At 44.4% G+C, this 24,981-nt stretch overlaps 1 protein-coding gene across 1 annotated transcript in view; it reads right to left on the bottom strand.

Annotated features, from left to right (window-relative positions):
* LOC117670021 (pregnancy zone protein-like) overlaps positions 1–24,981 on the bottom strand; it is an 82,290-nt gene that overhangs the window by 48,989 nt on the left and 8,320 nt on the right. Inside the window, exons 2-8 of the mRNA XM_034424876.3 lie at positions 21,449–21,632; positions 16,082–16,247; positions 11,054–11,106; positions 10,527–10,547; positions 9,115–9,283; positions 7,398–7,482; positions 3,365–3,482 (exon numbers count right to left, since the gene is read on the bottom strand). Of these exons, the coding sequence (XP_034280767.2) occupies positions 3,365–3,482; positions 7,398–7,482; positions 9,115–9,283; positions 10,527–10,547; positions 11,054–11,106; positions 16,082–16,247; positions 21,449–21,632 (796 nt within the window). The remainder of the gene's footprint in view (positions 1–3,364; positions 3,483–7,397; positions 7,483–9,114; positions 9,284–10,526; positions 10,548–11,053; positions 11,107–16,081; positions 16,248–21,448; positions 21,633–24,981) is intronic.

Below are 24,981 nucleotides of genomic sequence, written 5' to 3'. Positions count from 1 at the left end.
CCCCGTTCCGCCCATCGCCTCCCACCCACTCCTTGCATGGCTGGCTTTTCCCGCCACTCTCATCACCCCTCCTACAGCTGTCGGCCTAATATATACCTTGCAGAATGCAGCCGTACTTCTCTGTACTTTTGCTCACCGCTGCCCACGCACTTCTGCTCACCACTGCTTGCAAAAATAAGGCCGAAAGATATAGGTCGGCGGGTGGATGGGGGAGGGCAACCTGGCAGAGGGGTGATACCTGCAGCCAATGGACTGACGCACGCGGGGAGAGAGGGGAGTGCATGGGAGATGGCGGAATTAGAGCCTTCCTGGGTGTTTGCAGAACCTGCCCTGCCTAAGTGGGGAGGGAGGAGAGTGTGTGCTCAGAGCCCTTCCTAGGTGTTTGCAGAAACCACCCTGCCTAAGTAGCGGTGGCTTGCTCTCACCTCCTACTTTACCTGCAGAGCCTGCATGCCGCCTGTGTTGTGATGCCCAGCCTCCCAGCTGGTCTTGGGCTCTCCACCGACCAGGTCATTGTCGGCGCCCAGCTCATCTGTCTCCAGACGTCAGATTGTTGTGGTGCCCCACCTCCCCACCACCAGTTCAGGGGTTCCTCCCCACCCCATCAGAGAGAGAGAGAGAGAGAGAGAGAGAGAGAGAGAGAGTTAGACAGAGAGAAAGAGAGAGAGAGAGTAATAGACAGAGAGAGAGAGAAAGAGACTTGTTGATTGTAAGCTCCTTGGAGCTGAGAAGAATTGGCAAAACTTGAGTTTACGGAGTTTTAAGGAGCCTGAAGCTGCTGTTGTAATGAAGTTAGGCAAGTGGCAAGACTGCTAAATTGGCCACACTCTCCCAGTCACATGACCGCATAGCCACGCCTATCTGCCCATGCCCCCAGTCACGTGACCACCTAAACACACCTACTCAGCTGATCCGGCCCCCCCAACAGTCTGAGGGACCGTGACTTGGCCCCCTGTTTAAAAAGTTTGTGGGCCCCTGTTCTAGTGGCTTGTCTGTCAGTGCTGGTGGGAGTGGTCTTGTTGGTTCTTTGGTTGGGCTCTTTACTATTAGTTTCTTTGTAAGGTCTTTGATCGGGGTATTGTTTATTTCTTCATTGTTCGTCTGATGTTAATTTTGGAGTTAATCTATGCTCATCTGGGTGGTTCAATTAACAGCAAGTTTTGAACTTGTGACTATGGGAATATTGTGACAATCGTAAGTGCAAAGACTGGTCATAAATCACTCTTTTCATCACCGTCATATTTTTGAATGATTGCCAAACAAATGGTTGTAAGTGAAGGACTATCTCTGTTTACCTCTTCGCTCCCAGTTTAGAGCTACACGACCTATCTTCAAACAATATTGGCCCATAGCAACCTTCAGCCAGAAATGGAGATCTCTTCTACTTGAAGAGATGTTCCTTTTAGCCAAATGGTGTTTGTGTTAATATTGTTGAGTGGTTCAAACCAAGTATGAAAAAAAATATTATTTCAGAAGAAATAGTAAACAGGGGTAAGAGAAGAAGAAGCTGCACAAAGAGATAACAAGAGAAGAATTACAGAATGCCGCAGAAGTGCACGGAGTTACTCTAAAGTGGGAGAAGCTGTGGATGAGTAGAAACGCAGATCAGAAAATGCTTGATGTAAACCATGAGGACGAGAGAAAGATACTGTGTGGTATGTATATAGAGCAAAAGGTTTTGCAAAGCATATAATCAAAGAGAACGTGGAATGGTTAAGATGAAAAGAAAAAGGGGAAATGCAGCAATTGGATATGTTGGTGGAATTGGGAATGTTTAAGGAAAAGAAAGACTAGGGCAGTGATGGCTAACCTTTTTGCCGTTGCGTGCCAAAAGCGGGGGGAGAGCGGGGGGATCGTGTGCGTGTGTGCCCACACCCATAATTCAATGCCCTGCCCTCCCACGGATGTGTGCATGCTCCCCCCGTGCTCCCCCTGCTTTTGGCACACGATGGCATAGTGGGCCCATTTTTCACTCTCCCCAGGCTCCAGAGGCTTTCTAGGAGCCTGGGGAGGGCAAAAATGGCTTTCTTCAACACCCCTCCGGAGGCCCTCCGGAGGCCGGAAACAGCCCATTTCCCAAATTCTGGTGGGCCCGGAAGGCCCGAAAATCAGCTGGCCGGTGGGCACATGTGTGCTGGAGCTGAGCTAGGGCAACGCTCGTGTGCCCTCAGATATGGCTCCACGTGCCACCTGTGGCACCCGTGCCATAGGTTCGCCATCATGGGACCAGGGGGTGACATGATAGCAGCCTTCCAATATCTCAGGGGCTACCACAAAGAAGAGGGAGTCAAGCTATTCTCCAAAGCCCCTGAGGGCAGGACAGGAAACAATGGATGGAAATTAATCAAGGAGAGAAGCAACTTAGAACTAAGGAGACATTTCCTGACAGTTAGAACAACTAATCAATGGAACAACTTGCCTCCAGAAGTTGTGGGTGCTCCAACACTGGAAGTTTGTAAGAAGAGATTGGGCAACCATTTGTCTGAAATGGTATAGGTCAGGGGTGACAAACGGGATTTCTTCGTGGGCCGGAACAGCATAGTAGTTCTCCTCCATGGGCCGGAGGTAGGGGGGGACGGGACTGATGCCTCCTGCAGCACCCTACCAGCCAAAACAGGATGCGGGGGGTCTGCGCACGGCCTCCCTGACATTGTTTTCATCTTCCATGCCCTCCTGTGCTGGCCAAAAACGGGCTGTGTTGCCCCTTTTCGGTCCGGTTTCAGCCTGGTTTCGGCCAGCAGAATGCTGCAGGAGGGCATGGAGGGTAAAAACGAGGTGCGGGAGGGTCACACGTGGCCTGTTTTAGCCGCCAGAGGCACCAGAGGCCAGTCCTTTGATATTTCCAGGCCAGCCCCGCGGGCTGGATTTAAGCAGGCCTTGAGTTCGACACCCCTGTTATAGGTTTTCCTGCCTAAGCAGAGGATTGAACTAGAAGACCTCCAAGGTCCCTTCCAACTCTGTCCTGTCCTGTCCTGTCCTGTCCTGTCCTGTCCTGTCCTGTCCTGTCCTGTCCTGTCCTATCCTATCCTATCCTATCCTATCCTATCCTATCCTATCCTATCCTATTCTTTAAATGCAGAGCAATTTAATTGAAAGAAACACATTTGAAAATGAGGGAAGAATGATGTCTCTTTTTGCTAACTTTTCCCATACAGTTTCAATAGAGTGAGCATTATTTTCAATTGTCTGAACCATTTTCAATTGTCTCAACAATCAGTTGTCTGTATGATCACCCTCCCTACTGTTTGTCAGAATGATTCAAGAAAATATAATCCCCATTTAAAAGAAAAAAAAAACAGCAAAAAATTAGGTTTAAAATAGGTCTACAAAGATATCCCAGCTCTGGAAACTTGCTGGCCCTTACCTTGCCTTCAAATTCTTTACACATACTTTTACCACTATTACACTGGAAAGGCAGTCGTTCGGGATGCCGGCAGAAGCTCAGTTTCACCAGGCCAGGCACAGGTTTCCCATAGGTGTACCTGGAATCAGAACCCACCAATGGGAACAAAAACACAAATAGCGAGGTGGTTGCATAGAGAAAGAAGATCAATCTGAGTTAGTCACTTGGGTTAGTCCCTCTCTCCCTCTCCTTCCCCTCTCTCTCTCTCCAGAATGCATAGTATTTATATGGTGCCCAGTTATGTGTGGCTTTTTGTTGCTAATTGGGGTATTGATAGACAGATATTAAGTCATTGGTTGTTGTTTAGAAACAACAATTAATAATAATTATGTTACCCTAACATGGTCGATGGAATTAACAATCTAGTTGAAAGACATTACAGAAGATACTATATGGAATACAAATTTAAAGTCATTTGAGGGTTTTATTTATATATGGAAATATCTTTTAGTGATATGGGCAGAAGAATAAGGATATTAAATATATTATGTATGGTAGACCTGTAGGATAGTGAGTGAAATAAAATTGATATGGTACAAGGTGATAGGTAATGTTACTGATTGCTTAGTTCAGGAAAAGGGATGTTATGTTTCGATATTAATATACTTAAAAGATTTGAGTTAAGAGATATACGTTTGGGGCGTGGATCGGGACTCGTTACGCACGGTCACTCATGCCCTCGTCACCTCCCGCCTGGACTATTGTAATGCTCTCTACATGGGGCTCCCTTTGAGGAGCACCCGGAGGCTCCAACTGGCGCAGAGTGTGGCCGCGCGGGTGGTAATGGGAGCGACATGGCGCTCCCATGTAACACCTCTCCTGCGCGAGCTGCACTGGCTCCCGGTGGTCTTCCGGGTGCGCTTCAAGGTTTTGGTTACCACCTTTAAAGCGCTCCATGGCTTAGGGCCTGGTTATTTACGGGACCGCCTACTACCACCAATAGCCTCCCACCGGACAGTACGCTCTCATAGAGAGGGACTCCTCCGGGTGCCGTCAGCCAAACAGTGTCGACTGGCGGCCCCTAGGGGGAGAGCCTTCTCTGTGGGGGCACCTACCATCTGGAATGAGCTCCCCCCGGAGATACGGAGGATCCCGGATCTGCGCTCCTTCCGCCGTGCTGTGAAGACCTTTTTATTCCATCAAGCGGGCTTGGCCTGATCTCTTCCCTTTTTAAATATGTAAATTTTAATCTGTTTTTAAATTATTGGGGTATTTTAATTTGTCTGGGCCAAAAAGTTTAATTTGATTTTATCGGGTTTTTAAATTTTGTGTATTTATGTATTTTATTGTTGGCTGTTCACCGCCCTGAGTCCTTCGGGAGTAGGGCGGTATACAAATCAAATAAATAAAATAAAATAAAAAATAAAATAAATGAGTAGAATAAATGCCAAATTAGGATTTATTATATAGTTTCATAGCCGAATGTTGTTTGAAACGTATAGTATGCGGGGGACATAATAATAATGTTAGAAAGAAATGTTTAGCACATAGGGGGTGGTGTAAAAGGGTGGTAAAGTATTATATAATGTGATATTAATTTGGATTTCATCTTGCAGAAGCCATGGGGGGAGGGGAGGGGGAGGGGGGGTTAGGGAATGGGGGGGAAAGGGGGAAAAATTTGTATTTGAAAAACTTTTTCAATAAAAAATAATAATAATAATTAATTAATTATAATTAATTAATTAATTAATTAATTAATTAAGGGAAATAATAACCAAAGACTTAATAGCCAGGGAAACAACAACCAAAAACTTAATAGCCAGATGTCAATATCCACAATTAACAACAAAGAGCCACACAGAACTAGGCACTACATAAATACTATGCATAGAACAGCCCGTTGCACACATTCTGCAGAGAAGTAGTTCCCTGAGGATGGAGCAGCACAACTTCGAAACTCGGAAGACTGAACCTCTGGTTCCGATGACCAACTCAGATTGGATCCTGCAACATTATCCTGGGACACATATATTTGGCTATTTTTTAAAAAATATTATTTTAATTTATATGGCTCATATATATCTAAGTTTGGTTTTCTTTCTTTCATAATTAGTTATCATTTTTTTTTAATTAGGTCAGTTTATCATTGATTTTATATTACCGTATTTTTCAGAGTATAAGACGCACTTTTTCCCTCCTAAAAGAGTCTGAAAATTTGGGTGGGTCTTATACTGTGAATGTAACCTCGCCCACCTGCTGGCCCCCACCCAGCGGCCTCTGCACATCCTCTTCCTGGCTGCAGAGATTGCCACCGAGAATGGCTTGTGTTTTGGGCTCCGCACATCACATTTTCAGCCTCTAAACGCTCTGTTTGAGAGCCCTTCAAGGCTGTGGGGATTGCCAAAGCACATCACCGCCCGAAAATGCAACACGTTTAGAGGCTGAAAACGCGCACGGTGCCCAAAATGGCTACCCGGAACAGCTGCTGCCTTCTCTCACCCCTTTCGTGCTTTGCCTGCTTTAGTCACTGGGGCTCCCTCTGACGATCAGCTGTGCTTTTGAAGCTGTTTTTAGCCCCAATCAGCCGCAACCTCAAAACCAGTGAGTGAACTAATGTGCCGAAGCTGACCAGGCTAAGGACATTAACCAGATGAATACCTGGTAGGCAGAATTTTTTTCCCCCTATTTTCCTCCCCAAAAACTAAGGTGCATCTTATATTCCAGGGCGTCTTATACTCCGAAAAATATGGGTATATTGTATATGTTATTTTTGCCATTTATCCATCATCTCAGACCAGTATGACTCTGGGCCATTTCCCGATACTTTTAAAGAGCAAATCTTGCAGCCAGGATTTTTTTTTCTTTCTGCTTGTTTCTGCTCTATTTGTTTAAACAACCCTTGTTCACCCAGCCTTTCATAATAACAGCCTGATGGGACTAGATTGCCTTAAAGGGAACTCTGCTTATTACTGTTATACTTCCTCTCTCACCAGCTTCATTAATATTTATCTATTAGGTTTATTACCTCCAGAGCCTCCAGGTATATTTATTTCTATCTATGGGTTATTGTACCTTGTTATTTCTTATGAAATATGTTTTTATCATGTTGCTCCGATTTCCTTCAGAAGGAAGTAAATTATTACCATCATCATCACTATTATGATGATATTACCAAGAAGTGAGCAAAACCCAAACAGGAGCAGATTTTCCATCCTCCCTTTCTTCTGCTGTTGTGGCCCGTCGGCTGCCAGCAGAGCTAGCAGCAGAGTCAGACGAGGAGGAGGCTGTTGTGGCCCGTCGGCTGCCAGCAGAGCTAGCAGCAGAGTCAGACGAGGAGGAGGCTATTGTGGCCCGTCGGCTGCCAGCAGAGCTAGCAGCAGAGTCAGACGAGGAGGAGGCTCTTGTGGCCCGTCGGCTGCCAGCAGAGCTAGCAGCAGAGTCAGACGAGGAGGAGGCTGTTGTGGCCCGTCGGCTGCCAGCAGAGCTAGCAGCAGAGTCAGACGAGGAGGAGGCTGTTGTGGCCCGTCGGCTGCCAGCAGAGCTAGCAGCAGAGTCAGACGAGGAGGAGGTTGAGGGAGAGACTGGGCTAGCTTCGGAGCCTTTGGAAGCCTCTGATAAGGAAATGGCATCAGAGGCAGAGCCAGGGCCTTCCGTCATCCCCTAGGTGGAGAGGCAGCTGTCTTACACGATGAGTAAGGGAAGAAAGGAGAGGAGAGCAAAGAAAGCAATATGCCGGAAAAAGCTGACAACACTAGCCAGTCCTTCCCTGGCTGGGAAATAAATAGGAAGGCTTTGGGAGTGACCGGTCGTCACAGACAACTGTTCGTTTTCTAGTATACAACAAGCAATTCGGATTCCTTGGCCAGAGCCAGCTTTGTTGGGACTAATTCCGTTTGTTTTTTGTTACTGTTCCTGCCCTGTTTTGGAAAGGGGTTTGTTTTACTCATGAGTAAGCAGCCTATCATTACTTGCGAAGGCTGGGTCAGAACACACCAGGAAACTCCTGCACCTTCTGCTCACAATGGGAAAGGGAGAATAGATGAGCATCACGTACCTGCCACACACACTGACTTCTATTTCCTTAGTCACAACCTGGATGAGCTTCGGGGCCTTCACCAAAACCTCAAATTTGGGCAGAACTAGAAAGAGGAAAGGGAAGAAAAGAAAGTCATGAAAATATTAACTTCCTGACCCAGAGACTCCCTATTCACCTGTGATCTGTATGTAATTAGCTGGTAAATCATTATCTCTAATCTCAGAAAATGGGTTAATTTTGCTGGGTAACCAGATCAGTGTTAAATCTGTTGGAGAAAGTGAGCCTTACAATTAAACCAGGGGTGGGTTCTAAATTTTTTTAATAAGAGGTTCTGTGGGCGTGACTTATTTTGTGGGCGTGGCTTGATGGTCATGTGACAATTCTTTAGGATTTAGCAGAGGTACTGGTCTACCAGGCTTTTAACTGCTTCCAGAGCTGTACCGGTCTACTTATTTGTTTTTGGAGGCACCGGCTTACCCATTTATTGTTGGAGGCACCGGTCTACTCATTTGTTTTTGGAGGCACTGGTCTACCCATTTATTTTTGCAGGCACCAGTCTACTCATTTGCTTTTGGAGGCACCGGTCTACCACCAAACTGCCTTTTACCACTGATCAGCTATAGGGCGGCCCTTTGAAGTCCTGCGGCAAGAGTTTAAACAGTTTTTTTCCTTCTAGCCGATCAGCTGGGACTCAGGAGGCAGCAATAGATTGAGAGTGGGGCCAAATAAAAGGTAAGAATAATGCGGGGGGGGGGGGCAGAACCGGTTCGGTGACATCATATCGTCACCGCTACCGGCTCGGTGGAACCGGGCCGAACTGGGAGGAACCCACCACTGAATTAAACAAAATAAACAGAATTATAAGGTCTGCTAAATCCCTCATTGGCCTGCTAAATCCCTCATTGCCAAATATTTATTCATTTATTCATTCATCCATTCATTCTCTCCCTCCTCCTTTCTTTAATTCCTCCTTCCTTTCTTCCTTCCCTCCATTCTTCCTTTCTTTCTTCTCCCTCCTTCCTTCCTTCCTCCCCGAATTTTTCGGACTATAAGAGGCACCTAGCTTTTGGGGAGGAAAACAAGAAAAAAAAAATCTGCCTCTGCCTCCCAGCATCCATCCGATATTCATCTGGCTCGTTCACCACTGCCTGTTCGCCGCCGCCGGCTGTTCCCCACGGCCCATTTGCTGTCCATTCTGCGGCAGCGCCTCTTCAACGCAGCCTGTTCGCCACCGGCCATTCGCCACCAATTCCTCCATGGCCCGTTGTCCACCACTGCCCATTCTAGAACAGCTGATCGGCACTGCACCACCACCCACCGCTGCAATATTTACTGTATAAAATGCACAGACATTTCCACCCACTTGGCGGGGGGTGGTGGTGGTAATGCATCTTATACTCCGAAAATATGGTACTTACTTCCATTTCCATCCTGCTTTTTTCATCATTAAAAATAATCCTAAATATAAATGTTCTAGGAGGAATGTTTTTTAAACCTACCAGCTCAACATGAAGAGGCATTTAAATCTTCAGTGTGCAGATTAAGCTGCTACAACTTCATTGGGACAAATAAACCTTAATTCAACAAGACAGAATAGGAAAGAAGGAAGGAAGGAAGGTTGGTTGGTTGGTTAAAGGGACAGAAGAGGGAGGGAGGAAGGAAGGAAAGAGGAGGGAGAAAGGAAGCAGGAAGGGAGGGGGAAGAAAGAAAAGAAGGGCAAACTGGATCTCCTTACCATATTCTTCCACATCAAAGCTGTCTTCTGCAACTTTTGTGGAGTCTTTCTCTACCACCACTTTGTAGGTGCCCAAGAGGGGATCGGAAGACAGAGAATAGGAAAGCTGGATTATGCCCAATGGAACCTCCACATCTCTCCACTGGAACACCCGGTTCTTTTGGGGATCCTGGAAAGAACAAGATAGCAAGTTCCGAAGTTTGTCCATAAACCAGAATTGTTCTAGAATGAGTGGTTCATGACCCAGACAAAGTAGCCCTACAATCCCATTCTCTGAGTGCTATTCGCAGTATATTTGGATATGACAGCCTTCCAGAGGCCCACATATATTTTGGGCTTAAACTCTCAGGATCTGCACCCAGCAAGGACAATTGCTGTGCTGGCTGGAAATTCAGAGAGTTGTACTCCCTAATTTTCTGAAGGTTTCAATTTGGAGATGGTGGCTGTAGGTTTTAGAGTCGTGGTGGCGCAGTGGTTAGAATACAGTCCTGCAGGCTACTTCTGCTGACTGCTAGCTGACTGCAATTTGGCAGTTTGAACCTCACCAGGCTCAAGGTTGACTTAGCCTTACATCCTTCTGAGGTCGGTAAAATGAGGACCCAGATCGTTGGGAGCAATATGCTGACTGTAACCCGCTTAGAGAGGCCGGTAAAGCACTGTGAAGCGGTATATAAATCTAAGTGCTATTGCTTTTAGCAAGAAGGCTCTACCATTAGACAAAGGAATGTTCGAGCTCAGATTGTACAAGCTGAAGGAGGCTGGGACATAGTTCCTTGAACACTTAACTTTAGAGCAACTAATTTAAGAAAGAAAGGAGTGAAACAAAACAAGCCTCTCGGCTGGTTGCCAGATAGCACTGCCTTACTCCAGAGAACCACTAGATGGAAGGAATGTGTTCACTGAGTGGCTCACCATTCTGATGCCATCTAGTGGACACCTTGAAGAATTGCAGCCCAGAAATAGCACTAAACTTATGAACTACTTTATGCAGGAAGTTGATTCATGTCTTTAATTGATTTCTTGATCGATGCTACTGTTTCTGTGATCAAATGCAAGGAAAGGGCTCTCATTCAGCCCCATTCCTAGTAAAGAAGATAAGAATGGACCTGTCAAAGACAAAATATCCCTCATATCCCAACAGAATTAAGTTTGCTACTTTAAGGGACTCTGTAAAATAGCCCCATTCTTAACAAAGTGAAACGGGACTTGATATTAGCTACTTTAAAAATCTCTCTCTCTCGCCACCAAGAGATCTCCTTGTGTCATTTTCTGGACAACGATCTGGAAATGGTTGCTCATTCTGATTTCCCAAGAGCCTGTAGCCCTCATATTTCCTGGTGGCCTCCCATCCAGAGAACAATGAGGTCCAATCAGCCATGGAGCTGGCACTGCTATGATCTTTCAGCACGTACCTGGATGTACACAAATGGAAACTGTGGAGACAAAAAAACAAAACAAAACACAGGAATATCAGAGACACCAAGAAGCGAACATGAGGATAGAGAAAAAGAGTAAATAGATAAAAAAAGGGATATGGGAGATTCTTTTATACTGCATTATCATTTTGATATGTATTTATTTGATCTTGCCTTACCTCAAGGAACTACTCTTAGAATTCCGACACACACACCCATAACAACCACCCTGTGAGGTTGGTTGGCTGGCAATGCCTAGCCACAAGATCACCCAGCCCGTTTTCATGATTAAGAGTAGATTTAAGCTTAGCACTAATCCAAAATCTGCAATTACTTCATCAGTCTTCACTAGTTTTCATCCAGGGGTATCTCCACACACACACTGAGTTCAATGTTATATGTGAGGAGGGAGGGCTCCATACAATTCCCCTGGAGGGGAATTGACCCAGAGGAGAGCATGAATTGAATGTTTTCGCACGGAGATGCCACCATCTCTGTCTGTCTTAGTACCCCTCAAAATTTACCTTCTTCTTCGTGGGACGGAAATCTTTATCCATGGAGACAATGCGAAACTGAACTGCAAAAGACAAGAGGGAGAATATGTGGGGAAAGTAGCCACTGAATGTACAAATATTAAAATATAGAAGGGATCTTGGAGATCATTTACTGCAGTCCAGTGTTTTCTCGTACTTGACAATTTGAAGACGTGTGGACTTCAGCTCCCAGAATTCCCTGGCCAGCCATGGGATCTTTCCAGAAGATTCCGTGCTCGCTGTGGAATTCTGGGAATTGAAGTCTACACGTATTCAAGTTGCTACAGTTGAAAAACATTAGTCCGACCCCTGCCCAGGGCAGTAATAAACTGCTGCAGCATTCCTAGTAGGTGGCCATCCAGCTTTTGTTTAAATCCTTCCGCCAATCCTTCCTCCTGAGTAGTCAAGGCCATCCAGCTCCATTAAGACATTTTTTTTCTGATGTCCAATCATAATGCACTTTTCTGACATTTAGACCATTGTTTCATGTCTCCTAGAAATTGCTCAATTCCCCCAAAATTGAGCAGCTAAGACATACATGATGACTGCCGTCAGACCTCCATATAATCGTCTCTGCTCCAAGGTGAAGAGCATACCCACTATCTCCAATCATTTATCATAGATATTTTTATCCTCCTTCCCTTTGGTTGCCCTTCTCTGGAGACACTCTGGTTTGTCTCTTTTCCTTGATGAACTGCAGGGTCCAGCCAACCAGAGAAGAACAAGGAGGATTCCTGACCCTGAAGAAGTCAAGTGGTTATGCCTATCCTGGCTCTATTCCACTCAGTAGATAGTGTTGGAAAATGATTATGGGTTCCTCTCCAGGTTACGTATAAGTAGTCCTCGACTTACGACCACAACAGCCCAAAATTTACATTGTTCAGTGAGACATTTGTTAAATGAGTTTTGCCTCATTTTATGACTTTTCTCTCCTCAGTGAACTGCTGCAGTTGACAAGTTAGTAACTTGGTTCTTAAATGAATCTGGCTTTGAATTTGCTCATCAGAAAGTCCCAAAAAGTGATCACATGACTCTGGGACAGTGCAACTGTCAGAAATATGAGTCAGTTGCCAAGTGTCTAAATTATGATAATAGGATTATGGGAAGGCTGCAAAGGTTGTAATTGTGAAAAATGGTCATAAGTCACTTTTTTCAGTGCTGTTGAAAAAAGTTGCTTACACTGATCCTTCTGACCATCATAGACTCTTTATGATCACACGATCCAAATTTGGACACTTGGGAACTTGCATGAATTTACAATAGTTACAAGCAGTGGTGGGATTCAGCCGGTTCGCACCTGTTCAGGAGAACCAGTTCTTAACTAGAGTTCTGTGAACCTGCTGAATAATCAAGGCTGCCTGTCCACCTACCCAACGATTCCAGTAGCTCACACACACCTCAGACCTTCCTGCTCATTTGTAATTAATCAAAGGAAGGGGGGGCGCGCGGAAAGAAGAAATAACCACATAGCCATTTCCTCAGCAGAAAAATTCTAGGCCCTTTAAAACTCAGGCGGGGAAAATAAAATGCAAGAGAGGTTTTTTTCCCCCTTCTCTCTCCTTTCAGTTAATAGCGCTCGGCAGACAGCCAAGAACCATTTAACAGGCAAATACTTACTTGTGATAAGAAAACTGCAGGAATGCAGCCAGTACAGCCCCAAAAATTAAAATAGATACTTGACAGGATTAGCCCAGGGATGTTAATGTTAATACTGAGCAGGAGTTTCTTGTCAAGAGTTTTTATGTCTTTTTAAATATACATTCTAATTAGCAGAATTGATTTTATTAATGTGAAATAGGGTTGCAATGGTGTTTCTATGTTTCAACTTCTGAAGGCAAGCTATTCCACTGGTTGATGGGTGTCACCCTTAGGAAATCTCTCCTTAGTCCTAGGTTGCTTCTCTCTTTGGTTAGTTTCCATCCATTGTGTCTGTCTGTCTGTCTATCTCTATCTTATATATATGTGTGTGTGGGGTGTGTGTGTGTAAAATTCAGTATCTACATGAACAGTGTGTTGTCTGGGTACAGTTAATTTTGAGAATAATAAGTAATGATAACAATAAGATTCATAGCACTGATAATAATCACATAATATTTGCCTATCCATACTAATTAACTTTCATTGTATAATTAATGATTCTCTTAAACTTTTAAATTTCTAACTTCTGTTTCTGTTAGCTAACCATTGGTAAAACGAATCCCATGTTAAAAAATATTCTGTTTCTTCCTTTTCCTTTTTAAGTGTTAATCTATCCATCTCTGCGCATTCTGATATTTTTTTATTACGCTTTTATCTGTAGGGCTCTCTTCATTTTCCCACTGTTGTGCAAAAACAACTCTCGCTGCTGTTTATACATGTAAAATTAAATATGTATTCCTTTTATTGTACTTTTCTGGTAAGATACCCAACAAGAATATTTTTTTAGATCTATATGTTGCTTTACCATTTTTTTCTAACCATGTATGTATTTTTGCCCAGTATTTTTTTTTTTTTTTTGCCTTTGGACATGTCGACCACATATACAAAATATACAAAAGTATGAAGGCTATTGCTTAACGCATTGTAAGCCACCCTGAGTCTCCGGAGAAGGGCGGCATATAAATCAAATTAAAATATATATATATGATAGTACGAACCCGGTATCTGATTCCATTTCCAACATTTGGCGGACATGTTTTTAAACAACTTTGCCATTCTTGTTGGTGGTAAATGCCATCTATAAAACATTTTATATAAATTTTCCTTATATGCAGTTGACATTGTTAATTTATAGTTTCTATCCCACAGTTTCTGCCATTTATCTACCATTTATCTATAGTAAGTTTGGCCCATACTATCATTGTTTCTTTTACTTGTTCTTCTTCCATTTTGATGCTCAATAAATAGTGTAGTGACCACACACACAAAAGTTGAGGATGTATGTGGTCATTTTATTGTCTTACATAGTGACATTATATAGTTTGTTACTTTCAAGTTACAGTGTACTTGGCAGCATCTCATTGGCTACAGAATCTTCCAGGTAACTAGAGTCTTTGGTTAACCATTACTGCTTAGCTTAAGCACTTATAATGTTATTTAGGGTTAACACACATCCCACTTCCTTTCCTCCTGTTCCTCTTGTTTATAGAGTTAGGGTCTTAATGCCATTTCCTGGCGCCTACATGTGAGTAACCTTCCTTATCTGAGGTTTGCCATCCAAGATAAGGAAACAGTCCTACACATAGCAGACTACAGGCTCCTACAGAATAGCTCAATAAATTACATTTTTTAAATTAATTTTTCATCTGTCCCTGCTAGTATCTGATCTAGTTCTATTGGTTCTTTATAGAAACCATACATTTTTACATCTTTCTCATATCTTGATCGTATTTGCATGTGCGGCCGCTATGCTAAGTCAACCCCTTAATTTTTCAATTCATGTTTAGTTTTAAGTTAGCAAAAAGAGACATCGTTCTTCCCTCATTTTCAAATGTGTTTCTTTCAATTAAATTGCTCTGCATTTAAAGAATAGAATAGAATAGAATAGAATAGAATAGAATAGAATAGAATAGAATAGAATAGAATAGAATAGAATAGAATAGAAGTTGGAAGCGACCTTGGAGGTCTTCTAGCCCAATCCACTGCTTAGGCAGGAAAACCTATACCAGTGATGGCGAATCTTTTAGACACCGAGTGCCCAAACTGCACGTGTGCATGTGCGCACATGCAAGTGAACATGCACACGCATGAGCAATATGCGAACATGCATGCACGGACATACTCGTGCACATGCGCAGCAGAGACCTGAAGGCCAGCTGGCCAGCAGGAGGCGGGGCATTCCAACACTGGCAGTGTGGCAAGAGGTAAGACCTTTTTCTTTTGTGAGTTTCTGTTTCGTCGTTTGCAGGGAAACAGAAGCTCACGAAAGAAACCTGCAGAAAGCTGAACTGGGGCAACGGCAGACGTGTCAACAGAGAGGGTTCTGCATACCACTTCTGGCATGCATGCCATATGTTCGCCAGCATGGACCTATACCGTTTCAGACAAATGGTTGTCCAATCTCTTCTTAAGAACTTCGAGTGTGGGAGCACCCACAACTTCTGGAGGCAAGTTGTTCCACCAATTAATTGTTTTAACTGTCAGGAAATTTCTCTTTAGTTCTAGGTTGCTTCTCTCCTTGATTGGTTCCATCCATTGTTTCTTGTTGTGACGTTTGGTGCTTTGGAAAATAGATCGACCCCCTCATTTTTGCAGGAGCCCTTCAAATGTCCTGACAGTTAGAACAATTAATCAGTGGAACAATTTGCCTCCAGAAGTTGTGGATGCTCCAACACTGGAATTTTTAAAGAAGAGATTGGATAACCATTTTTCTGAAGTGGTGTAGGGTTTCCTGCCTAATCAGGGGGCTGGACTAGAAGACCTCTAAGATCCCTTCCAACTATTGTTATTGTATTGTATTGCGTTGCGTTGCGTTGCGTTGCGTTGCGTTGCATTCTATTCTATTCTATTCTATTCTATTCTATTCTATTCTATTCTATTCTATTCTATTCTATTCTATTCTAAATACTGGAACAGTGCTATTTTATTGTGCTATTTTATTCTGAGTTGGACTAAGGAGAAATTTCAAGTTGGCCATGCCCACCCAGTCACATGACCACTCAGCCACACCTACTCAGCTGGTCATTAGAGTAGAGAACAGGTTGTTAAATTATTTGAATCCCACCATGGTTACAAGCATCCGGGAATCATGTGATCACCATTTGCAATCTTACTAGCCGGCTTCCGAAAACGGGATCAACAGAGGAAGCCAGATTCGCTTCACAACTGCACAAATCACTTCACAAATGCAGTGATTTGCTTAACAACCAAGGGAAGAAAGGTCGTAAAAGCTGGTGCGACTCGCTTAACAATTGTCTGGCTGAGAAATGTAAAATTTAAATTTGTAAAATAAAACCTGTAAAAATTGCAATGATAAGGGCTTGAAAGGGTTAGAAAAGCAAGAATTTCAGGAGCAGGTTTCCCACTGGAGTCGCCCTTTACCTTGCTGTCCCGCTCTGTAGATTGGTTTGTCTGTCTGGATGAAAAGCAGATTCTTTGGTTTCTCAATCAGCACTTTTTTGCGGCTCCAGAAATTCTGAGTCAACCCATTTGCTCTCATCACGAGAACGGCTTCCGATGGGGGCGAAATGTTGCTCCACCTGGGAATCTGCAGGAATGAAAAGAGACAAAATCAAATGGTTTGAGCAATATCGTTATCATTATGTTCTATTGCTTGTGTTAGCATTATGTTGAATTCCAGTATGACATGGTCGCTCTCACCCAGTTCTTGCAATTTCAACTCCCTCTATCCAGAGGTAGGATTCAGCTGGTTCGGATTGGTTTGGGTGAACCGGTTTTTAAATTTTTGTGCAGTTTGGAAAACTGGCTAATCGCACCACTGGCTGGCCCACCCCTCCCCTCCCCTCCCAGTCACTCCTTATCTCACCTTGCCTGCCTAGGCCGCTCACCTAGAGTCATGCCCATGGCATAGCTGCTGCTGCTCTCTGGTTCCCTCACTTGCCTCGGCCTCACGGCCCAGCTGATCTTTGCCTGGTGAGTCTTCCTTTACTTCTTGCCCACTTACCTCCCACATGGCTCCCATGGCCCAGCCTGCTTGCCTGCCTTCCCTGCTGCCTCCCATGTGGCGCCTGCGGCCCTGCCTGCTTTCCCCACCTTCCCTGCGGACCTACCCACTAATAATATTTCATAACTGGAAATAGTTCTTGAAATCCACGCTATTTGTTAATAAATCCTTATTAATTTTGTTAAGCGATGTGTTCATTGGACAATAGGGGGTTATAAAAATTGACTTTACATCCATGGTGCTCCCATATCTACAAAATGTATGAAAAGAAAAATCTGTTTTTTGTTAAACTGTTAAGTAACTATAAACAGGCAGGTGCAAAAGTTATCCTCAGGGGAAGACGAAGAATATTTCACAGGTTTTATATCTATGCCGTAGAAGGTACATGAGTCAGAAAATATGCTTGCAGAATGGCTGGAAATGGGGTAGCACTTTATGTAAATACAGATAGTCCTTAACTTACAACCATTTGCTTAGCAACTGTTCAAAGTTACAATGGTGCTGAAAAAAGTGATTTAAGATTGGTCTTCGCACTTATGACCATTGCAGAATCCCTGCAGTTGTGTGCTCAAAATGCAGGCACTTGGCAACCAGCATGTATTTATGATGGTTGCAATGTCCTGGGATCAAATGATTGCCATTTATGACCTCTTCAACTGGCTTCCAACAAGCAAAGTTAGTGTAGGAAACTGGATTCACTTAGGTCATAAAATTGGGTACAACTCATTTAATGACTGCTTCATTTAGCAACAGAAGTTCTAATCCTAATTGTGGTTGTAAATTGAGGACTACCTGTATAGCTTTAATAAATTATAGTAACAGAATATGGTTGGTACAACTAAAGAAAGATTTGTAGATCTTTGATACCTGACTCATGGAGGTAGATTAGGTTAGTTTAAATCAGATTTAAACCCAAGTGATTGGAATCAGAGTTTCTCAAGCAATTCCATTTTGCATAAAATTTTTGAAGGTGAGGTGAGCGCAGGGGTGAAATGCTCCCAGTTCGGACCGGATCACCTGATCCGGTAGCGATGGAGACGGGTGGTTCGGAGAACCGGTAGCAAAAATCCCTGCCCCCCCCCATTCCCAGCTGAGCCGCACAATCATCAGAGGCTTTTTTTTTACTTTTAAAAGCATTTTTTCTACAACCTCTTCGGCCAAAAAATGCTTTTAAAAGTAAAAAAAAAAGCCTCTGATGATCACGTGGCTCAGCTGGGATCGTCAAAGGCTTTTAAAAGAAAAAAAACCCTTTTTTTTCTTTTAAATGCCTCTGATGATCCCAGCTGAGTTGCCTGATCGGCAGAGGCTTTTTTAAAAGCCTCTGCCGATCAGACAACTCAGCTGGGATCATCAGGGCCTTTTGAAAGCATTTTTTTTACAACCTCTTCATTGAAGACGTAGAAAAAATGGTTTTAAAAGTTAAAAAAAAAAATTGGCCACGCCCACCCAGTCACATTACCCCACCACCACCAAGCCACGCCCGCAGAACTGGTAGTAACAAATTTTAGATTTCACCACTGGGTGAGCGGCTGGACGAGGCGAGGGGCTGCACAAGGCGAGGCCCCTTCGATGTGAGTGATGTTGAGTTGGCCACGCCCACCCACTCACATGACCACTCACCCACGCCTACTCGGCCGGTCATTAGGGCAGAGAAACAGTTTAATTATTTGAATCCCACCACTGCATCTATCACTCATTCTCTGTTTGTGAGAATTAAATCCAGTATGGCTGTCCCTCTAGTTCCCTCCTCTACTTTTTGGATGAAAAAGTCCCCAGCTTAGGTTGGTCAGGAACCTATTTGATTTCTCATTTGATGCAGAATTATTCTTCCGGTTGATGTCAGGATAATTGAAGTCCCCCATTACTATTGCAGTGGGTGTCCTACATATATTCTGGTGATCTGCTGATATTCTGCCTTAGTTATGTGTCCTTCTTTCCATTTTTTGTACTTGTCCTTTTTGTCTTTCAATTTGTCAGAGAGATCTTTGTTCAGCCATGCTGGATTCTTCTTGGGTTTCTTGTTTTTCTTTTTCAATGGTATTGTATTGATCTGGGCTTTTATGACCATATTTTTCAGAGTTTTCTAAGCTTCTTGAGTTGTTTTCCCCTTTAGGATTTTCATCCAAGGAATCTTTCCCAAGTTCTCTCTGAGTTTGTTAAAATCAGCTCTTTTAAAATCTAAGATTCTGGTATCATTATGTTCTATTGCTTGTGTTTGCGTTTTGTTGAATTCTAGTATGACATGGTCACTTTCACCCAAGGTTCTTGCAGTTTCAACTCCCCCTATCACTTCTTGTTTGTTTGTGAGAAATAAATCCAGTATGGCTATCCCTCTAGTTCCCTCTTCTACATTTTGGACGAAAAACTTGTCAGCTTTAGGTTGGTCAGCAACTTATTCAATTTCTCACTTGGTGCAGAGTTAGTCTTCCAGTTGACGTTGGAAGACTGACGTCGGAAGATTAATTGAAACCCCCCATTTCTATTGTAGTGGGTGTCCTACATATACTTGTTAATTGGTTAGCCAAAAAGGCCTCTATCTTTTCTGCTTGATTGGGTGCCCCGTAGGATATATCTAGGGCAATATCATTCTTTTTTTTTTTCTTATATATTGACCCATATGCATTCTGGCAAGTTTCCGTCTTTGGTTTCATGCATTTCTGTAGCAATAAAGTGGTCTTTTATATTGCCTCTAGAAGTTGTGAATGCTCCAACACTGGAAGTTTTTAAGAAGAGATTGGATAACTATTTGTCTGAAATGGTATAGGCCGGGTTTTCTGTCCAAGCAGAGAGCTAAACTAGAAGACCTCCAAGGTCCTTCTCAACTCTCTTATTCTATTCTAAATTTTAAAAAGTGACCCAAATGGAGAGCATAATCAAGCAAGATTGATTCGAGAGTTAGCACTGTACTCTGGCAGCTGCATTTTCTAGAATGACAAATGTTTCTAGAATAGAGGTACAGGTAGTTCTCGATTTACAACAGTTCATTTATTAACCATTCAAAGGTACAACAGCACTGGAAAAGTGATTTACGGTCGTTTTTTCACATTATGACCATTGCAGCATCCCCATGATCATGTGATCAAAATTCAGACGCTTGGCAACCAAATCCTATTTATGACGGTTGCGGTCTCCCAGAATCCTGTGATCCCCTCTTGCGACCCTTGGGCAAGCAAAGTCACTGGGAAGCCAGGTTCATTTAACAACCGTGTTACTAACTTAACAACTGCACTGATTCACTTAAAGACTATGGCAAGAAAGGTTATAACATGGGGCAAAACTCACTTAAGAACTGTCTTGCTTAGCAATGAAAATTTTGGGCACAATTGTAGTCTTAATGTTGAGGATTATCTGTATAAACATATAGGTATAAAGAAAATGTTTTCTCTCTTTAAGAAATATACAAGCAAATTCACATCAAGTTCTGCATTATAGATAGCAAGGCTTGAATCTGTGACCTTGGACTTAAAAAGCCAATGACCTTTTCCTGCTCTGCAGTTGTGTCTTCATTCATCTCTTTCCAGTGACACATTGACCCCCGTAGCAACATCTGGACCGTAACTTAAATTTGCCAAATTCATTTTCCTCGCATCAAGACATTGTGAAGGGGAAAGGAGTATTTCCAGGGCAATACTGAAGGAGAACTGACAACAATTTTCAAGAGCCCACCTCCCCACTTTCCATTGCTGAAGCATCTAGGTTAGCCCAAATGCATTTTTTTAGAATAGGGTTTAGGAAATTTCTTGCACTGAAAGCTGGTACTGGTTAAGCAATCATGTCTTTAAAAGAGAAATAACCAAGCTGTGCTTCTTCCAAGCTGGATTTTTTAAAAAAATAGTTATTGATTCATGCAAATCAGGATTGTGATATTGTGCAATTAAATGGTCCTGAATTTAACTGTCTGACAATGTAGGTTAGAATCAGGAGTGAAATCCAGCAGGTTCTGACAGGTTCTGGAGAACCGGCAGCGGAAATTTTGAGCAGTTCGGAGAACCAGTAGCGGAAATTTTGAGTAGTTCGGAGAACCGGCAAATACCACTTCTGGCTGGCCCCAGAGTGGGGTGGGAATGGAGATTTTGCAATATCCTTCCTCTGGAGTGAGATGGGAATGGAGATTTTGTAGTATCCTTCACCTGGAGTGGGGTGGGAATGGAGATTTTGCAGTATCCTTCCCCTGCCACGCCCACCAAGCCACGCCCACAGAATCAGTAATAATAATAATAATAATAATAATTTTATTTCTATACCGCCCTTCTCCCGAAGGACTCAGGGCGGTGTACAGCCTATTTAAAAACACAAGACAAAACAACAGTTAAAAATTAAAATGATTAAATAGATTTGGCTCAATTAAAAACCCCAGAAATTTAAAATACCCCAATTTAAAATTATTATGTTGATAGGCCAGCCTGGCGGAACAACAGGGTCTTCAGTGCGCAGCGAAACACCCGGAGGTCGGAGATCTTACATATTTCCGGGGGCAGTTCATTTCACAGGGCTGGGGCTCCCACAGAGAAGGCCCTCCCCCTGGGTGTCACCAGCCGACATAACTTGGCCGATGGCACCCTGAGGAGACCCTCTCTGTGGGAGCGAACTGGCCAGTGGGAGGCTATTGGTGGCAGAAGACGGTCTCGAAGGTACCCGGGTCCTATGCCATGAGTAGTAAAAGAAATTGGATTTCACCACTGGTTAGAATTAGAAAGCTTGCAAAAGAGAGGGGGGAGGGGGGAGAGAGGGGGGGAAAGAGGGAGGGAGGGAGAAAAGAGGGGGTGAGAGACTGACTGACTTACCTGGAAAGGAACACATTGAAATCCATCTTTCTCTTTTATCGTCACTTGATTCAGGATCAAATTCTGAGACCCGGATTCCAGAAAGATGGTCAAGGTGAGTGTTTCTTCCAGATGGTTCATCTGGATGCAGAAGTTCTCTGAGGTCTCCATGTGAATCGTGCTGGGCACCAACACCACATATTGCCTTGAAAAGAGAGGCAAGGGCTCTGATTAAGAAATACGCAGAGCAAATACGGGAGGGTTTCCTAAGATTTAAGCCTGTGTTGGTGGAGATATATAACTGTCATCTCTCTAAAGCAGTGTCAAAAGGTTGAATCATGGCAACTGGACCAATCTTTGTTAATCAGAAGCGTTTCGTTGCTCATCCAAGCAACTTCATCAGTCAGAGCAAATTAGTTAGGAAGAGTCAAAGAGTCATTGGAATGTACGAACTTTTGCCACACCAACTTCAGCAGTTTCTCCCCAAAATGAGTTGCAATCTGGGGAGAATCCCCTGACAAGAGGTGTGGCAAGAGTTGGTACGCTCTGACTCTCTGCCTAACTAATTTTGCTCTGACTGATGAAGTTGCTTGGATGAGCAACGAAATATGTTGGATTAACAAAGATTGGTTCAGTTGCCACGATTCAACTTTTTGACATCTTTGGCCAGGGAGAATGAGTCTTCATCGACACATATTTCTAATGCAACCTTAGCATCTTTAAGGTGTGTGGATTTCAGCTCCCAGAATTCCCCAGCCAGCTGATCTGTCCCCGTACCCACACACACACAAACACAGCCAGCCGAGAGTTAAGGAAACACTTTGGAACGCACCCAGGTCTTATCTCCCACTTGGCAGCGATAGACACACCGTCTGCCAAATGCCTTTATTTTCACAAACAGAAAGATAAGGTACTTAACGTGCAAAAAGTCCAAGCAGAAATAATATTTTTCTCCGCAGTTCCGAACGAGGCTTTAGTGACTATCCAAGGTTTACTTTTGTTCGTCACAAGGATCACTGACCACTACCCTCTATTATATAGTCTCTGGGGTGTGGTCCAGTGACTCAGTTCTAATCCCTAGTACGCCTCCTAAACTGCTGCAAACGTTTATCACGCCTTCGGAGGCGTGCGTCCAGGAATGATGTTTCTTCGTCACTCTGATCCGAGCCAGCTGTCTCCCTACTGATCTCCTCTCCCTCGGCCGGCACCTGAGACAATGCCAGAGGGGAGGGGCCTGGAGAGGGAGGCCTGGCTGACTCCTCTTCCTCATGCTCGGAGCTTTCTTCCTCCGATGGGACAGGCTCAGAGGGCGGGGCCACAACACCAGCATGCTAGCTAGGGAACCACAGAATAACAGTTGGAAGGGACCTCGTAGTCCAAGCCCCTGCTCAAGCAGGAGACCATACACCATTTCTGACAGATGGCTGTCCAGTCTCTTCTTCAAAGCTTCCAGGGATGAAGCTCCCACAACTTCTGAAGGCAAAAGCTGTTCCATTGGTTGATGGTTCTCACTGTCAGAAAGTTTCTCCTTATTTCTAGATTGAATCTCTCCTCAGTCAGTTTCCATCCATTATTCCTTGTCTGACCTTTAAGTGCTTTCCAAAATAGATTGACCCCCTCCTCTCTGACAGCCCCTCAAATATTGGAAGACTACAATCATGTCTCCCTTGGTCCAGTGGTGAAATGTAAAATTTGTTACTACCGGTTCTGTGGGCGTGGGGGTGTATGGTATTGTGGGGGGGGGGTAATGTGACTGGGTGGGCATGGCCAACTTTTATTTTTAACTTTTCAAAGCATTTTTTCTACAACCTCTTCAGCTGAAGAGGTTGCAGAAAAAAATGCTTTGAAAAGCCTCATGATCAGGCAACTCAGCTGGGATCTCAGAAGTTTTTAAAAGCATTTTTTTTTTTTGTACAACCTCTTCGGCCAAAATTCATTCTCTACGATGAATTTAATTTTGTTAGGGCCCAGTGTTCAAGTCTGTCGACATCCATCTGGATTCTGAGCCTATCTAGGGCATGGGTCCTCAAACTACGGCCTGCAGGCTGGATACAGCCCGTTGAAGCCATTAATCTGGCCCGTGTGGGGCCACAAGGCTGCCCTGCCCACATCACCCCACCCACTCACTGGCCCCCACCCTTCAGCCGAGCACAGGATTTAGCTTTGCAAGTCCTGCGGGCTGGAACTGGAAGGTAAGGCCAACGTTTTTGGCCGGCAAAGTGCTACTAGAGGCAGGGGAAGCCAAAAATGGGCCATGTGGAGGTCCCGGGAGGCCTCTGTATGCCCTGCTTTTGGCCGGCAGAGTGCTACTGGAGGCAGGGGAGGCCAAAAATGGCCCTGTTTTTGACCAGCAGAGTGCTTCTGGTGGCGGGGGAGGCCAAAAATGGGAATGTGTGGAGTCCCCGGCAGACCTCCACATGCCCCGTTTTTGGCTGGCAGGTACTACTGGAGGTGGGGGAGGCCAAAAATGGGGTGCATGGAGGCCCAAGGAGGTCTCTGCATGCCCCAGTTTTGGCTGGCAGAGTGCTACTATAGGCAGGGGACGTTGCTTCCCTCCCCCCCCCCCCACTGCCACGGCTTGTCTGCCCATACTCCCACTCAGTGCTCAGCAGTTCCAAAGGAGGACAGCCGTCTCCGCCCCTGGAGAGAAAGATAGACAGGGCTGGCTGGCCAGCAGATCAGTGCCGCTAAGCAGCCTTGGGGCTTCCTCGGCAGATCCACTCTGAGCAATGCCTGCCAGATGCGTGGAGCCCTTGCCTGAGCCTGTTGCGCATGTTCGGCATGTGCAGAGGGAGCTCCAGGGCAGCCAGCAAGATTCTGATCTGTCCCCGTCTACACACACACACAAACACAGCCAGCTGAGGGTTAAAGTACTTGGCACGCACACAGGTCGTTATCTCAAACTTGGCAACAATATAAGCACCGTCTGCCAAGAGCTTTACTGCAACAGATAACATAACATTACATACGCATTGCAAATAGTCCAGCAAAACAATATCCCTTCGGCAGCTTCAGACGTTGTTCAAGTGACTAGCCAAAGTTAGTTTTTGTTCGTCACGGAGTTTTACCAGCCACCACCCTCTCTTATATAGTCTCTGGGGTGTGGTCCAGTGACTCAGTTCTAATCCCTGGCACGCCTCCTTAACTGCTGCAACCATTTATCATGCCTTCATTGGCATGCATCCAGGAATGACGGCTCTCCTTCCTCGCTCTCATCGGAGACACCTGGCTCCTGGCTAATCTCCTCTCCCTCGGCCGGCACCTGAGACAGTGCCAGAGGGGAGGGGCCTGGAGAGGGAGGCCTGGCTGACTCCTCTCCCTCATGTTCGGAGCCTTCTTCCTCCGATGAGATAGGCTCAGAGGGCGGGGCCACAACAGATTCCAAAAGCGGATTGAGATTGCCACGATGCGAATAGAATGGAATGGAAATAGGAGAGAATGGGATGGGAATAGGAATAGGAATAGGATGGGATGGAATAGCAATAGCAATAGCAATAGCAATAGGATGGAGTGGGAATGGGAATAGGATGGAATGGAAATAGAAAGGAATGGAA

The sequence above is a fragment of the Pantherophis guttatus genome, chromosome 2 (assembly GCF_059756535.1).
Source record: "Pantherophis guttatus breed Tessera chromosome 2, ASM5975653v1, whole genome shotgun sequence".
NCBI classification, from domain to species: Eukaryota; Metazoa; Chordata; class Lepidosauria; order Squamata; family Colubridae; genus Pantherophis; species Pantherophis guttatus.
The sequence above is the reverse complement of the archived record's forward strand: the minus strand, read 5'-3'. Positions and strand labels throughout refer to the sequence as shown.